Source organism: Quercus lobata, chromosome 7 (assembly GCF_001633185.2).
Source record: "Quercus lobata isolate SW786 chromosome 7, ValleyOak3.0 Primary Assembly, whole genome shotgun sequence".
Lineage (NCBI taxonomy): Eukaryota > Viridiplantae > Streptophyta > Magnoliopsida > Fagales > Fagaceae > Quercus > Quercus lobata.
In genome coordinates, this window is record NC_044910.1 from 20,113,228 (window position 1) to 20,131,406 (window position 18,179).

Here is an 18,179-nt window from a genome sequence, read left to right on the forward strand (position 1 = left end):
GTTAACAGTATTCATTTTTCATTGGTATGGGGAAGGCAAGTAAGACTTGCAAAGCGTATTAAACAAACTTTGATTAGTGGACATTCCCCTGCCTATTCATCATAGAAAGCTAAATTTTGATCTCGCCGCAATCTATATCAAGGCTTTCATATCATCAATTAATTAAGAATATTCTCAATTTAGAGTTGTACGTGAACCAATCAGAAAAATGGATGATGGTGATTTCCATTTATTGCTATTTACCGTTTGGACAATTATTGATTTATATTCACTGATCAGTCTACAGTATTGTTTAGTCTACCATATAAATTTTACATGATTACTGGAATGCAAACTAATAATTTTCCTTACTATTTTTTATCTTAATTTCATCAATGCTTAGTAAAACTGATCACCAAACCTAGCCACCACTAAAATATCCAAAATATAAACCACTATAAATCTATAATTGAAATTCAATATCCATGTATCCAACACGAATGGAATTATTAATGTAAAACAAATTAATTGGCCCACTTGTGGACATTCCTAGCTGTGGAATATAATAATTTCATTGTTGTAGTTAGAAAAATATACTACAAACAACGAAATTAGATGACATAACTAACATGAAAATGGAATCAAACATGAAGGGTTAAAATGAAAATTTTGAAAATTAAAAAACTAAAATGAAAACAATCCCAAATTTTAATGACAAAAAGTATTATTCTTTATGAATTGTCAAAAAAATATGTTTTTTTCTTTAAAATGATATTTACAGTATTAACATTAATTTCAACTTTCAATCCAAAATCCTAATATCTTTTTCTTTTTCACCATTTACTTTTTATCATCAGACTAAAACACTAATTAATTTTTAATATAAATAGAGATTAAATTCCAAATATTTTATACAGATATAAAAAATTTTACTAATTAAATTAACTGAAATCTACCGTAGCTTACTTTCTTAATAAAAGAAGAATTTCCCTTTTTTTTTCAATGGTTATTGCTTATTTATTTTCCTTTGTACTAAACCAAGTACCCGCGGCCACCCCAACAGTTTAAGTTAAACGTAGATTTTGCGTGTTCTTCTTGTACGGTTGAACTGGTGGTTGTAGCCATGAATGCTAAGAGAGAGTTAAGTTAGATAGACGCTGCAGTGCAGTGGATGAGTGATTCTAATCCAAGAAATCCTCCATGTCCATGTTTCTTCTCACACCACTTTCCTTCTCGTATTCCTTATTCCATCACTTCCCGCGTGCATTCAAATACCCCACCACTCTCAATCTCAATCTCAAACACACTTCTTCAAAGTTCAATAAGGTAACACCTTGACTTCACCCCATATATATATATATATATATATATATATTGCTTCTAATCTATTTTATATCTCTCATTCCTGGTTTTGCCTTTTCTTATATATATATATATATATATACACACACAAATTGTTGCAGTATGTTCGTGGGAATGTCAGTAGAAAGAATTTAGCTAGTTTTAGCAGCACTGCCGTATCTCATGTGTTCGACGAATTTCCACAACAACAAACTTATGGGAGCTCGGAGGGAATTGATCTTCTTCATGTCATGGAAACGCGTGGAATTCGTGCCAATGCTCAGACCTATCTATGGCTTTTAGATGGCTGTTACAATTCTGGGTCTTTATTAAGTGCTCAGAAGCTTCATGGGAAGATTTTGAAGTCGGGTTTTGATTTGGAAAACGTTTTGTGTGACCAAATTATTGATATTTACATGGGGTGCGGTGATTTAGATGGTGCAGTTAAGGTTTTTGATGAAATGTGTGACAGAAGTGTGTCTTCATGGAATAAAATTATTAATGGTTTTGTGGTGAACAAGTTGAGTGGTCGGGTATTGGGTCTTTTTCAGCAAATGACAGCCGAGAATGTGGTTCCAGATGAAATGACATTTGCTGGAGTCTTAAGGGCATGTGGTGGCGGTAATGTTGTTTTCCAGTATGTGCATCAGATTCATGCTAGGATTACTTATCATGGTTTTGGTGCTAGTACGCGTGTATGTAATCCATTGATTGATTTGTATTCAAAAAATGGGTTTATAGATTCTGCTAAAAAGATCTTTGATAGATTATGTTTGAAGGATAGTGTTTCTTGGGTGGCAATAATGTCAGGCTTATCACAGAATGGACATGAGATAGAATGTATTTCCCTGTTCTGCCAGATACAGACATCAGCAACTGCCCCTACTCCTTATATCTTTTCAAGTGTTCTAAGTGCCTGCACCAAGATAGAGTTATTTGAGGTGGGCAAGCAGCTTCATGGCCTTGTTTTTAAGGTGGGATTTTCATCAGAAACATATGTGTGCAACGCTCTTGTGACATTGTATTCACGCTCAGGAAACTTTATATCTGCGGAACAGTTTTCAGCACAATGCGAAACAGGGATGAGGTTTCATATAATTCACTCATCTCAGGGCTTGCTCAGCGTGGGTCTAGTGATAGAGCTCTGGAATTGTTTAATAAAATGCAGCTTGATTGCTTGAAACCAGATTGCGTGACAGTTGCAAGTTTGTTGAGTGCATGTGCATCTGTTGGATCTCTTTATATGGGAAGACAGCTCCACTCATATGCAATTAAAAGTGGAATGTCTTCAGATATTATTCTTGAAGGTTCTCTACTGGATCTTTATGTGAAATGCTCAGATATAGATACTGCCAGTGAATTTTTCCTTACAACAGAGACTGAAAATGTGGTCCTATGGAATGTGATGCTAGTCGCTTATGGGCAGTTAAATAATTTGAGTGATTCATTTGAGATATTTAGACAGATGCAGATTGAAGGCATGATACCCAATCAATTCACTTATCCTAGTATACTGAGGACTTGTACTGCTTTGGGAGCTCTTGATCTAGGAAAGCAGATTCATAGTCAAGTTATAAAGACTGGCTTTCAGCTCAATGTGTATGTCTGCAGTGTGCTTATTTATTTGTATGCTAAGCATGGAAAACTTGACACTGCCCTGGGAATCCTCAGAAAACTCACTGAGGAAGATGTTGTCTCTTGGACAGCTATGATTGCAGGCTATGTGCAACATGATATGTTTGCCAAAGCTCTTAAACTTTTTGAAGAAATGCAAAATCGAGGGATCCAATCTGATAATATTGGATTTTCAAGTGCAATCAGTGCAAGTGCCGGTATTCAAGCACTCAATCAAGGACAACAAATTCATGCTCAATCTTGTGTCTGTGGTTACTCAGATGATCTTTCAATTGGTAATGCACTTGCTAGTCTTTATGCTAGATGTGGTAGAATAGAAGAAGCATACTTAGCATTCAAGAAAATTGATGATAAAGATAATATATCATGGAATGCATTGATATCAGGATTTGCACAGAGTGGGTACTGTGAGGAAGCACTGCAGGTATTTACTCAAATGAAAAAAGCTACAGTAGAATTTGATTTATTCACATTTATCTCTGCAGTTAGTGCAGCTGCCAAAATAGCAAATACTAAACAAGGGAAGCAGATCCATGCTATGATTATCAAAACTGGTTATGATTCAGAAATTGAGGTTTCTAATGTTTTAGTCACGTTGTATGCCAAGTGTGGTATCATAGATGATGCCAAAAGAGAGTTTCATGCAATGGCTGAAAAAAATGAGGTTTCTTGGAATGCCATGATTACAGGCTATTCTCAACATGGATTTGGTAATGAAGCACTCGATTTTTTCCAGGAGATGAAAAAGCTTGGTGTGATGCCAAACCATGTTACCTTTGTGGGAGTTTTGTCAGCCTGTAGCCATGCAGGTATGGTGAATGAGGGGCTTGGCTACTTTGACTCAATGAGAAAAGAGCATGGCTTAGTGCCTAAACCTGAGCATTACGTATGTGTTGTGGATCTTCTTGGTCGGGCTGGTTTTTTGAGTCATACAAGGAAATTTATAGAGGATATGCCAATTAAACCTGATGCTCTGATTTGGAGGACCCTCTTAAGTGCTTGTGTAGTTCATAAAAACATGGAAATTGGAGAGTTTGCTGCCTGTCATCTACTAGAATTAGAACCTCAAGACTCAGCCACTTATGTTCTCTTATCAAATATATATGCAGTGACTGGAAAATGGGACTCTAGGGATAGGACAAGGCAAAGGATGAAAAATATGGGTGTGAAGAAAGAGCCTGGCCGTAGCTGGATTGAAATTAAGAACTCAGTTCATGCCTTTTCTGTTGGTGACCGTCTCCACCCACTAGCGGATAAGATATATGAATACTTAGGAGATTTGAATAAACAAGCAGCTAATATTGGTTATGTGCAGGACCGGTATGCCCTTTTGAATGATATAGAGCAAGGCCATAAGGATCCAACAATATATATTCATAGTGAGAAGTTAGCAATTACTTTTGGACTCCTTAGTTTGTCTAATTCAATTCCCATACATGTGATTAAGAATCTTCGTGTCTGTAATGATTGCCATAATTGGATTAAGTATGTGTCAAAGATTTCAAATCGAGCTATTGTAGTAAGGGATGCATATCGTTTTCATCATTTTGAAGGTGGTACCTGTTCATGTAGAGATTACTGGTAAGTGTGACATGAGAAAGTATATCAAGAGAAGAGGAGCTTCATTGGAGCCTACAAAATGCATCTATTGTCAATGTAGGATTTGTGCCCTCTACTTAGGTTTCCTTTGCCTGAAGATTTTGGTATGACTCCAACCTCAACCTCTTTTACTATTGCTACTTTGTACATCAATGATTCCATAATTTTTCATCTAGACACCATTTGTTCCTTGCATGTTTGATGCTAAGTTTCTTTTGTCCACTGCAGTCAGCCTTCTTCGGGCTGTCTGTCTTTCTTTTAAGTGTTTCATTGTGACAAATAAGATTTTAAAAATTATCAAATACCTTGAACAATCAAAATACTGGCATTGATTAAAAACTTGGGGTGCTGTGGAAGTTGTTGTGTTTGAGGAATTATAAGTACAGATGTCTAATTCCACTGCCTTGGAACAGAAAACATTGGGAAAGAAAAGAACTGGACTGATAAATTTATGCCACATATCTAGCTTTCATCTGCTTATGTTCAACTACGTTTTCCGTCAGCTATTAAACTTTTATGAACAAAAAGTAGATGAAATGAAACCCCGTGTGTTTTTTTCAGTAGATATGAATACTGTATACTCACATTTTATTTTTTTTCTAATTGATTGTTGCACATTTAGGGAAGTGAACTCTTCTTCAGGGTTATATGGATGGGTTTTGAAGACATTAGAAAGATTGGAAGGACTACTTTATTTGCACTGGACCTGATTCAATTCTGGTACCAGTGATTGTGAAACCTGAAGAAGATTGGAGGGGGGCACACAATATTGAGCACGATAATTTGTAACGACTTCTCTCATCAAATTCTGTCTGCATAGTTATGGGCCTGATTGGGATAGTTCTCAAATAACTGTTTTCCACTTTAAAAAAAGTTAAACCATTACCACAAAAAAAAAAAAAAAAAAAAAAAGTGTTTGCCAAAGGGTTTTTAACAAAAACTGTTTTTGGAAGACTTACCTCAGAAAGAACTGTGGAAAAAAAGTTTTCAGAACCCCCATAATGGTGTTTTCAGATTGTTTTTGGAAATTATTCTCAAAAACACAGAGATACACCACCTCATTAATGGAAAACTTATAAATAAATGAAGGGAAAAATATAAATTCAAAACACCTTCTTGTCAATCTAATGATCCCTTCATTTCAGACAAAGAAAGGCATTCGGGCACCCTTGCCTAGCACAGCATCATCCCCTTAGCTTAACCAGCTGCATATTTGGTGGAAATATGCTAGAAAAATCAAAATTTAGTGAAGGTAATGACCTCCTAACCCTTTCCACAAGATTGTTTTGGTGCTTTTTTTTTCTTTTTTCTTTTCTACTTAATCTTTGGACATTACACGGTGTTGCCTCTGGTCTGAGTTTCTCTTTCCATCACTAGTCTCTCCTTTCCTTTGAGTAATCAATATTGCACTTCAGTTTTCTTTTTCTTTTGTTGTGATTTTTTTTCTCTCCATGTTTGGATAATGTGAAAGATCTTTATTTTTAGGGCCATTTTTAAAGCAGGAATGAAGGTCTAATTTTGCCTATCAGTTTTGGTGGATGAAAGAGCATGCAAACCAAAAGGTCAGCTTGCACTTGCTCTCTTTGCTATTCTCAATAAGCAATTTCTAAATTTTCTCCACTAGGAAGTTGTTTACACTGAAACTTTTTAGTTTTTGGTACATATTTTATTTTAGGGTAATTATTACCTCTTGTGGTTTATCTCTATCACAATTCAGCTCACAAATTTACAAATTGAGCATGGTTTTGTTTTGCTTTATTTTGTTTTTCTGATTAAAGTTCTTTGTTTGTTTTGGTCGATTTGTGGCGAATGGGTTTTGTTTGTTTTGCTTCATGGGTTGATTTGTTCTTAGATCACCATTTTGGGTTGCCTTACGATGCCGATTCTAGTGATGGGAACATGCTGGAGGTGGAATGATGTGGTGGGTCTATGGGTTTTGTATTTTGCAGTGCTTTGACTAGTGAATTTTATTTTGTGTTTGGCTGGGAATTGTATTCTATTTGAATCTAAACTTGATCATATTTGCTGACATTACCTGTTATATTGCTCAGTTGTGATACTGATAAATTAAGGCTGGTGACTTGGCAGAGGACATGCTATATCACTGAATAATTGTCACATGCATACGTTGAAACATGTGACAATTACCTTCCTCCCCATATTGAGTGAAAAGGGGTAGAGGCTGGCCTAAAATCCATAAATTCCATCTGGCAGTGAGAGAGAGAGAAAGAACTTCAATGAAAAGCTAAAACCCAAATTCCACCTGATTATGTTCTCCTTGACAAGTGATTATCAAAAAAAAAATGTTCTCCTTGACAAGTGCGTCTATGAGATCAGCTCTCTTTATCAACAGTAACTTCTTGAACAAGAAGACTTTACTACTGTGGGAGAAGAGCTGTGCAAGTAATTTCATGGAATAATGATAATTCTTCATGGCAGTTTTTTGGATGTGCAAATTATTGGGTAAGTACTAATTTTTATTTTTTTAAAGGCTTCAAGATTTTTTTTGCTGTATGTAGCCACTTTATAGGCATTTTGATATGCCTCCTTTAAGGTAAGGCCTCTAAGGAAAAAAAATAAAACAAATGTGAACTACCTCACATCTTAAGTGAAAGTGATTATATTTGTAAAGTGAATTTCCAGGTTTTAATATTTAGTTGACGGTTGTTATGACTCATGGTTTTTTATGTAGCACCACCGGGGGGTGGTTGGTCTAGTGGTCATGGGCTCACTCCTATGGGTTTGGGAGGTGGAGGTCCCAAGTTTGAATCCCAAGCTCATGCTTGCTAGCGTCCCTTGATGGGGCTAGGTGCACAGCTATAGTTCATCCAGATTTCTTGCTCCTGTAGACCCGGGCCCAACATGTAGGGTGTCTCTATAGTCACACCCAGGTGGAAAATGTCAATTCAAGTCCCCCCCCCCCCCCCTCAACTCATTTTTTGATTATCAAAAAAAAAAAAAAAAAAAAAAAAAAAAAAAGGTTCTTTATGCAGCAATGACACTTTTTTTTTTTTTTTTTGACTTATCCAAAAAAAAAAAAAAAAAAAAACATGGGGTGCAAATATTTGAGTGGTTTGATGATGGGCACATGTGAGCATGGTAAAGTTATGATTCTAGAATTAAGGAAGAATAATGTAAGGTTTGAAAGCACTATTGGGAAGTATCGGAGTAAAGAGTGACTCTATAAGATATGCATTGTAGTGTCTTGGATATTTGCAATTGGATGCCTACTTATGTGGATGAGATGCGGTAAGGGAAAAGGACTAATGCATCTAACTTAGGACTTTTAGGATCTGCAGTTAGGGAATGTTTTCCTTGCCTCTGTTAATACTTAATGGTTGTAAAATTATTATGGGCAGAAAATGAGTAAATGTAATGACAATGCTATGTAATGACTATAACAGATTATGACAATGTTTGATAATGTTTAACAACTTGTGTGTTTGTTGGATTATGCAAATCATGATTATCATTGAAAATGTGTTATTTTCTGTACCAACAGCAGCACCTGCCGTGGACTTTACTGACTAACGAGTTATTTAATGGCACCTAAACCTAGGTCCCAGAAAGAGAGAGTTTTTATTCATCTGCCCTCCACCTAGAGGCAAGTCCAAGATCAAAGAAAAAGAAAACTGTTCTCTTTCGATCATTGAAAGAAGTGCAGAAAATGGTCAACATGATTACTAGCATCAAGGAGAGCCATCCCTCTCCGGCTCTCCCCATGTCCCTGAAACTATTCATCTGCGTCTCTGTTCTTGAAAGTAATCTCCTCTGTAACGCCATCACTTAGGCACGGGAAGAGGTTTGGAGCCCCTTTATCCATTAAAACTGTGAACATTGAAGAGACAGTTTCATGATGTTATGGTATGTGGTTCTTGGATATTTGTAAAGTAGAGGCTTTATAATATACTTAGTTGTGATGAGTATGTGATGAGCCAGATTCTGTGTACAATGATTATAATGAGAGGTTTTTGAGCCTCTAGCTTAGTGGACACGTCTGGCTCTCCCAGTTGGGAGAGTCCAGGCTCGATCCACATGTATAGTCCTACTCCTAAAGTAGCCAAAAAAAAAAAAAAAAAGATTGTAATGAGAGGAGTAGTGAGTAGGTTTAGCTACCATTGTATTTTGAAAAGTGATTCTAGTGAGAATGTCCACTTGTCATGAGTTGAAAATTGACCATTATACACAGAATGGAATGCTTTCATTATATATTTTTTAAAAGTAAAATGAATATTTATCTGAAGGAGGGATTGCTCAAATGCAAGCATCCTTAGGGTTCGTTTGGTTGCGTGGGTGGAAAAAATAAAAAGATAAAAAATGTTGAGGGGATGGAAAATTAGGAGAATAGAAGAAATTTTAGTTTTCCTCTCGTGGTGTTTGGTTGGGGGTGGAAAAATGGAAGGATGAAAACTCTTTTGTTTAGTTGAAGAAAATTAAGAGAATGAAAAATGTAGTTTGTATAAATTTACTTTCATGCACTTACTAAATTAAAAAAAAGTAATAAATTATAAATTTATTTAAAAAATTGTGTATGGATGTGCACTTCATTAAAAAAAAAAAAGTATAAAAATGCAAAAAAAAAAAAAAAAGAGGGAAAAAAACAATTAAAAAAAAAAAAAAAAAAACAACAACAACAACAACAACAACAAAACAGATGAGGAAAGAAAAACGGGTGAAAAATATATATATATATATATATACACACAAAAATCCAAAACAAAAGAGGAAAAAATGGATGAAATAAAAAAGACAAACAAATGAAAAGTAATAGAAAAAGACAAAAAACAAAAATAATGGAAAGAAGAAACATGTGGTAAAAACAAAAATGACAACAAATGGTTATTTTGGTCTTTTTTAGGCAAGACCGTTTTGTTCCCATTTTCTCTTGAGTTTTCTCCTTAAATTGGGGGGTAGCATTTTGGTGTGCCGGGGAGAAAATAAAACACTGAAGCCCCACTAGCTTTCCTTTCCATTTTCTTCTCCAATTAAACACATCAAAATATTGCTTTCTTTCCACTTTTCTCTCCCCTTCTTCATCCCTCCTAAAATCATTCCAATCAAATGGCCTTTAAAGAATTTCAAATGTTCACTATTGTGGTCTAAAAATTCAGCAATTGAATTACATTACAGCCCCCAATTGAAGTACAAAATTCAAACAAGGATCTGAAAAACTATTCTTGATCTCTTGGATAAATTGCTCTTTATTTTTATAATAGTGATTCCTCTCCCTCCACGTAGTCCACATAATGCAATGCGGGGGGTAGCTTTCTGCACAACCTTGTTTTGGTGACATCCAAACACCCCTTTCTAAAGGGTCAACAAATCAATCATTTGGCCTGGCATTACCCCAAAAATAATCTAAAAGCTTTAAGAGCAAAAAAACCAAAGTTCTCTAGCTATTGACAAAATAGCTTTTTCTTCATTAGAGCAACCAATGTGGAGAATTGCTACAGGCATGCATACAAGAGCTATCAAACTGTGAACATTGATTACTAAGCATAGTTACCAATAGTTACAACTTAATTAATTTTCACTACTATCACAATCTTCGCGACTTTTAAATACTTTTCATCACAACAATTCACAACCACGCATTTATAACTCTTCTCAAAATGACACAACGAGTGTGACGTAGTCCATTACTGCATTACTTGGTCTTTTTGTCCGTTGACAGATTCTTAACTTCCCACCCATTTTTGAAGATTTTGGAATCTAGAATAATTTACTTTTTGCTTTTTTTCCTTGTCTCATTTGTTATTGTATTGTAAGGTTTGCTTTGCGGGGAGGATATATTAAATAAAAAACTGTAATTATTGGAATATTGCTGAGTCTTGGTTTCACTTTCCATCTTGATCCTTCACTTCATTTAATTCCTTTACTCTTTTGCCTGGTTCCACTACTAGAGCCTGCACTTCAGGTTGCTCTAGTTCTCAGATTGTTCTCTTTTGTATAAACGGTCCAAGTTAAACATTAGTTTTAAAGGGCATTAAAACCAACACATGGTTCTCATCAAAGTTACCTGGCACTTACCTTTGTTTCATTAGGTGTTATAGTGGTTGTTGCACTGGACGGTTCAAGTTGGATTACACCTAATTCCTATGTGTGCTTGACTCGCTTAGTATGCACAAGTTATCATAGTTGTAAATTTCATAAATTAGTATGTAATTAAATTTGCCATATAGTGAGGGTGCACCAATACTTTTCCAGAGGTTCTATTTGGTTGGGGAGATGATAAAATGGGAGATGACAGAAAAAATTTAGTTTTTCTTCATATATTTTATGTTGGGAGAAGAAAAATGAGAGGATAGAAAATACTATAATTTGTATAAATTTACTCAAATACTTCTGTTACATAAAAAATAATTTTTTTTAAGAGTTTATAAAAATTAATTTTTTTAATTATTATAAACTTACAAACTAACAAAACAGCAAAATAAAAGCTAATAAAAAAATATTAAAAAAACTTGCCATTTGATATGAAAAAAAAAAAAAAAAAAAAAAAAAATAACAAAACCAACTTACATAGTATATAAGAAAGGGGGTAGATAAGTCATTTCCCATCTACCCCCCTTCCCTTTCCCATTTTCTCCCTAGATTGGGGAGGATTGGTTTTTGGTGGTCCCAGGTAGAAAACACTTGAGGTCCACCAAAATCTCCCCTATTTTCCTTCCCAACCAAACAACCCCAAAAAATATTTTCCCCCTTATTTTTCTCTCTCCTTTTTCCATCCTTCCCCAAATCACTCCAAACAAATAATGTGCTATGTCTTCCTCTTTTCTTCTTAGTAATAGTCTAGGCATTGCAATCCAAATTTGCACCTCAAATAATGAGGTCCATTAAAACGAAATAAGCTAATAAAATAACAAGGAAGGCCTCACTGAGGGCCCTATTGATCCCCATATCTACCACAAGGAAACCCATATTATGAAATTCATGCCCACTTACTAATGGGTACATAAAATTGCTCTTGAATGGTGGCCCAACTCATGGCTCAAGCCCCATTGATTGCCAAAATGAACTTTCCACCATTGACATTAATTGTTCACAACTACCACATTTATCTCCATCTTAAATCAACTAATCTCTAAAATTTGCTATGACATTGTTCAAATTTGCATAACAATAGAATCTTTCATCATGCAATTAGTGCCATGAACACTTCCCCCCTTATCAATCTCAGCAATAAAGCCTATAACTCGAGAATCTATCAAAAAGTCATTGTCCCACGTATTTTAAACATATTTGGGAAAGTGTGCTTTATGGTGGGAATGACCTCTTTGCCATTATAAAAGGGGAGGGAACCAACGTTACAAGCAAGATATGCATGGTTTAAGTTTCACTCTATCTCACAAAAACCATCTTCTCTTGGTTCCTCCCTTGAAAGAAATAAGCTAAAAAAGAACAATGTAACACCAAAACCAACCCCCCCCCGAGGGGGAGTTTGGCCACCCATATGGTACTAGAGGAGCTTTTGCATGAGCTCTTGATTCTATCGGTCATTTCCTATATTCTTGTTATCGAGGTATGTATATGTTTCCACCGTTGTTATTTTGGATGTGGGAAGCACCAACGACATTGGCACCCATAGCTCTGGTCTAAACCATGTAGCCCTTTATTGCAATGACAATGGTATGGTTATACTCATGTTCCTAAAGGTGGCACAAATTAATGATGAATAGGATCTCAGCAAGCCACTCATCCAAACTAAGGGTCCGTTTGGTTGGAGGAGTGGAAAAGTAGAAGGATGGAAAATTGTAGAAGGATGGAAAAGTGGGAGGATGGAAAATATTTAGTTTTCCCTCTTGTGTGTTTGGTTGGAGGGGTGGAAAAATGAGAGAGTGGAAAACTCTCTTGTTTGGTTTGAGAGAAAAAGGGAAGGATGAAAAATATAATTTATATAAATTGACTATTATAACCTTATTACATAATAGGTAAGAAATAAATTTATTTGTACTTATTAAATAATATAAAATTTACCACATTATATATATATATATATATATTTATGTTATTATTATTATAATGTAAAACTTACTTTTTCTATTTTACATCATAATTTTTACAAAACACCCACATCAATTTGTCTATTATACACACTTTCTTTATTAAAATAATATTTCTTTTTTCTTTTTTTATTTCCCACCTACCGCCACCTAACCCCTCCTCCTTTTTTCTGATTCATAACACTCTCTTATCTCTATCAATTCTCGGCCTCTCTTTCTTCTCCTTCTTTCTTTGTTTTTTTTTTTTGTTTTTTTTGTTTTTGAGAATCTTTTTCTTTCCTCTTCTTCTTTTACAATTTGAGTTCTATGCTTTTATTATAGATGATGATTTTGGGTTGGGTTTGATTAAGGGCAGTGATTTTGGGCGGAGATAGCAAAAATTTTGGGTGGAGAAAATGGTGATTTTGGCATTTTCTTCAGCATCTTCTTCTTTCTTTCTTCTTCTTTTTCAATTTCGGATTGATTATTTATATGAATTTGTATATGGGTTTGATGAATTTTTATATGGGTTTGATGAATATGGGTGTGCTGTTGATTTTCTGGGTTTGATATGGGTGTGCTGTTGATGAATATGGGTGTGCTGTTGATGAATTTGTAGACGTTGGGAGAGGGCAGTCCAGTAATTGCACAGTGAGAACGTTTTCTCTCCACAGTTTTCCTCCCGATTTGGGAGGAAAATAATTGTGGGTCCGGGTGAAAAATAATCCATCCCATTTTCCATCCGTCCCAGTTTTCCTTTGCTTTCCAAACAGTGGAAAACACTGTTTTCCATCCCATTTTCCATCCAAAGTTTTCCATCCTCCCTATAATCCTCCCAACCAAACACACTGTAAGTGTTGAAAGGATTGTAATACATAGAACAAGGAACACCTAATAAAATAGCATCGATGTGGTGCCAACCAAAGTTTCTCCGATACTTAAGTCAAAACTCACAAACCCAGAATATCAAATTTATAACACGTTTTAGAGTTTTTCTCTCATACCTTGGGATGGTGTGTGGCTTTGATATTTATATAGAGCTTTGATATGACCATCAGCTCCAAAATACCCTCCATTTTCCATAATGGGGTGTGGGAGACATATTAACTTCAATCATGGACCAAGATCTCGAGATTTGTGACAACATTCACAATCATGGATTAATGGGGCAAGTAGGGCTGTAAATGAGCCAAGCTTTGCTGAGTAGTGTGTGTTTGAGTTTGGCTCATCAATAAAAATCAAATATTCAAGTTTGGCTAGAGCTTGAGACAAACTTAAAAACAATGATTGAACTTGAGCTCATGAGAATGCCAAAAAATTTGAGCTCAGCTTGGTTTGACTTGATTAATTAGTCAAGCCAAGCTCGAACTTATTATCAAGCTCAAACTCGACCTCAAGTCAAGTTTTTTAGCTTGGGATCCAAAAAAGTTGCATTATCAAATGCATATATCACCAAAAATCAAGTAAACAAAAATAAAATAAAATAATATACTCATTTTATCATGCTTCTAATTCCACCCGTGATTAGAAATTGTTCAAATTACAACTTTACATAATTAAATCCATCAATTCATCATTCATTGTCGATAGCTTGAGTAATTGTTCAAAATACAATTTTTACATTTGCATTTGTCATTTGTGCAACTATAATCTTCACAAATTTAAATAAATTAACATTCCAAAACATATATGAATAAACAAGTTATAAATTAACATTCCAAAACATATGTATAATGTCATAATAATGAGTTTATTTATTAAACATATAACAAGCTATAAATGAGCTTAAGTTTGGCATGTTTTGTATTGAGCCCTATTGTTCACGAGCTTGTTTATGAACAATTTTTTTTGCTTGGGCTCGGCTTGTTTATCAAACAAGCCTAAAACTAAGGCTCAAACTTGGCTTATTTATAAACAAATGAACTTGAATGAGTTTTTTTATCGAGCTAAGCCTGAATTTTTCATGAACGACTTAATTTGTTTACTGCCCTAGGGGCAAGGATCTCGTTTTCGTGTCTAGGGATCACGTCTTTCCGATTCTCTTCTTTGTCTACTTCAAGATAAACGATAAATAACGAGATCATCAATACCCCTCAAAATGTATCTTATGCAATGGGTTTCATTAAAACAATATTTGTTCTTTTGCTTTTACTATTTTTTAAAAGTTTTATTATATTATACATTTAAAAAAAAATTACATATAATATTTTATTAACACGTGCATAGTATCCATTGATGGTAAAACATGACATGTGTTGCCATATTCTGTGATGCAGGGGCAACTTTATGTTTAAGTGAGGGTAGTCATATGACAACCTTGACTTGCAAAAAAGTGTATATATAAACTTGTAAAATCAGTGGTGAAGCCAGGATTTTAATTTAGGCAAGATGAAAATAAAGAATTGAAGACAAAATCAATTTCAATTTTTTTAATTAGTATAGTTATATATATATAAAAAAAAAGACTTAACTAATTAAGCAAAAAATTTGATTAACATATAAAATATAATGTAAGTGTTGAGTTTTTTTTTTCCCCTTGTGCATAACGTTAGATTTAGTATAAATGTTGTTGTACTTAAGATACTTCATAGGTGACTATAAGTATATTTTCCAAACAAGTAAAGATTAAAAAAAAAATCAATATATAGTCATTATTATACGAAGTTAAAAGAGCTTCTTACTAATCATCGGCCGAGAAAAGCATATTACAAGTGGAGCCAAGAGTGGCAGCCCCATAGCACAATTACATGCAATTGCAAAGTTGAAGACCATAAGGTTAAAGCAAACAAAAACATATACAAAACAAACACTAAATCTAAAAGAAAGATACACACACACACACACACACACACACACACACACATATATATATATATATATATATATTGAGGGGGTGGGATTTGGGTGAGGTCAAGGGGGCAATTGCCCCCTCTCGACCCCCCCTCCACCCCTATGTAAAATATATATACACTAAACTAACTTTTTGTAACCACCTTAATAAAAATATTGAACACCCTAACTTGAGAATCACAAAAATTTGGGTTCAATAAAAATAAGAGTAATGTTACCTAACATTTTCACAATAATTTCACAACAAATTTTATGAAGTTGTTTACTGATTTTAATTTGGACCCAATACAAACATCACTTTTTTATCTACTTGTAGGGGCATTGGGCCAGGAGCTCATTATCTGTATAGATATTGGGCCTAAGGCCTAATCCGAGGACGAGAGGTTGTCCGAGAAGAAGTAAACATTGTCAAGGGAGCCCATGTTGGTAAATGAAGAAGTTAGTTTTGGTCATAATGGCCTGAGAGGGTGGGCCGAGGATGAATGCCTCTTCGGCTAACCAAGGCCGAGGTTAGAGGAAGTGGTCTACCATCTAGGGGAACATTCTAGGAAATTCTGTTGGTATGGATGAGCATTGCATAAATGTAGGACAAGGGGAAGTCCTAAAATATCTAAGGAGAAAGATGCTACCACTGCATTAAATGCACTGTAGCTAACTCTCTGGCCGCATTAATGTGGAGGTAATACCTAAACAATGATTTTTAGCCTTACAGCTACTACATGAAGACATGGGACAGGGATCAACACCAACTATTTGGCCAGCACGTGGAGGGTAAAGATGAAGGGAGAAGAGAGTATAAAAGGGGAAGGAAGCAGTAGGAAATGGAGATCGAGAAAAGAAGAGGGAAACACTGTAGCAATCAGGAATCAAATTTGTAACCAAACTTGTGAGAATTGTATAAGAACTAATCTCCTCGAATTTCGCCGAGGACGACTTTCTCTAGTTCAAATCAATCTAACTACTTGTTCTTATCATTTTAATCTACTTTGTTGATTGTCCTTTTTACTTTAGTCCAGTTTTCGAACCCACTCTCTATAAATTTATTGCTTTGGGCTTTTTAGGCCTAGGTCCATTCATCTTTTGGGCTAGAAATCCAAATCTGGTCCTTACAATTGGTGCCGTCTGTGGAGAATTCTGGTGTTACAGTGAGTCTGACGTCCAACCATGGTGGTTCAGGTCCACATCAAGTAGAATCCAGGGGGTCCCAACGTGAAGATCACTTTGTCAATCTTGAGCGAAGAAAGGACCAGGAGGGGAGTGTGCATACTACCCATACTAGTATAAGCCATTCTTGGGGGTGATAGCCATCTCTCCCATGAAGAAAATACCAAGGCCATGCAGCAGGAGATTGATCATTTGAAAAGAGAGCTGCGCCACGAGCGGAGAAGGCGAACTCCCTCCCTTTCTGATTTTCTTCTAGCGAAGAAGAGGATGGTAGTTATAGGCGAAGATCAAGGACTCCTCCCAATAAGTCTTTCTCGTATGATGAGGAATACTGCCATGTGCACAAAAATAGAAACTCATCTTCCAAAGCCTAGGGAATGATGCGATGAGCAGAGTACTCAAAAAAATTTCCAAATCACCATTTACTCATAAGATTGAGGAAGGAAGACTTACTCGGCGATTCACTCGGCCACTTTCACCATATACAATGGTCGTATAGACCCTGTAGAGCACGTAAGTCACTTTAATTAGAGGATGGTTGTACACTCCAAGAACGAGACCTTGATGTGCAAGGTATTTCCATCTAGCATGGGGCTTGTAGTGATGAGGTGGTTCGATGGTCTAGGCACAGGTTCTATTGGCTCTTTCAAGGAGATTACCCGAGCATTTGGGTCTCGTTTTATTACGTGTAGTAGGGTTCCTCGGCCCCTAGACTCTCTGTTGTTCATGTCTATGCAGGAGGGTGAGACTTTGAAAACGTACTCGGACAGGTGTAAAATATATATACACTAAACTAACTTTTTGTAACCACCTTAATAAAAATATTGAACACCCTGACTTAAGAATCACAAAAATTTGGGTTCAATAAAAATAAGAGTAATGCTACCTAACATTTTCACAATAATTTCACAACAAATCTTATGTGGTAAGTTGTTTACTAATTTTAATTTGGACCCAATACAAACATCACTTTTTACTAATAACAACTTTTTGCATAAAATTTATTATAAATATGTTGTGGACATAGCATTACTTCAAAAATAATTTTGGCCACCCAAATATAATCCTTAACCCCTAAAAAAAAAGCTTAAATAACATCAATAAAAATTAGCTCAAATAAAACAAAAATAACCCAAAAGAAGAAGAAGATTAGATTAAACAGCAACAAATGAACAAATTATTCAACAAAAAGCCTATTAAAAAACAAAAATATAAAAATCCATAATCATTCAAACATGTAACTGGTTCACCCATTCAATAAAAATAATCAATAATTTCATTTTTTTTCCTTAAAAAATGGTACCAATAGAAATATTGTGGTTGTCAGTTCTCCTCGGTGGTAACGACAACTATACTCACTTTGACTTTGTTGTCGCAACAATCTTGCTCTCCTTAGCAACTGAACTTTTAATTATACCAAATATTATCTCTCTTTCTCTCTTCTTAATTATCATTTCATATTCTTTCTTACTTTATTACTCTCATCTCAATATTTTGAATTCCCACATTATTTGTTTTTTGTAATTTTCTTTCTTTCTCTTTGTTAGTAGAAAGAAATTGTAAAACTTCATGTATGTGCATGTTTTTTTTTTTTTTTTTTTGTGATGTTAATATATTCAAGTTATCTCT

At 35.0% G+C, this 18,179-nt stretch overlaps 1 protein-coding gene across 1 annotated transcript; it reads left to right on the forward strand.

Moving 5' to 3' along the window:
• Positions 1-1,023: 1,023 nt before the first annotated feature.
• On the forward strand, positions 1,024-8,633 carry LOC115953282 (pentatricopeptide repeat-containing protein At4g13650-like). Its single transcript, XM_031070879.1, is given in 6 exon segments — positions 1,024-1,305; positions 1,443-2,373; positions 2,376-4,658; positions 5,177-5,806; positions 6,040-7,017; positions 8,057-8,633. Coding segments are annotated over 3 exon segments (3,222 nt in total). The 5' UTR covers positions 1,024-1,179; the 3' UTR covers positions 4,541-4,658; positions 5,177-5,806; positions 6,040-7,017; positions 8,057-8,633.
• Positions 8,634-18,179: the final 9,546 nt, after the last annotated feature.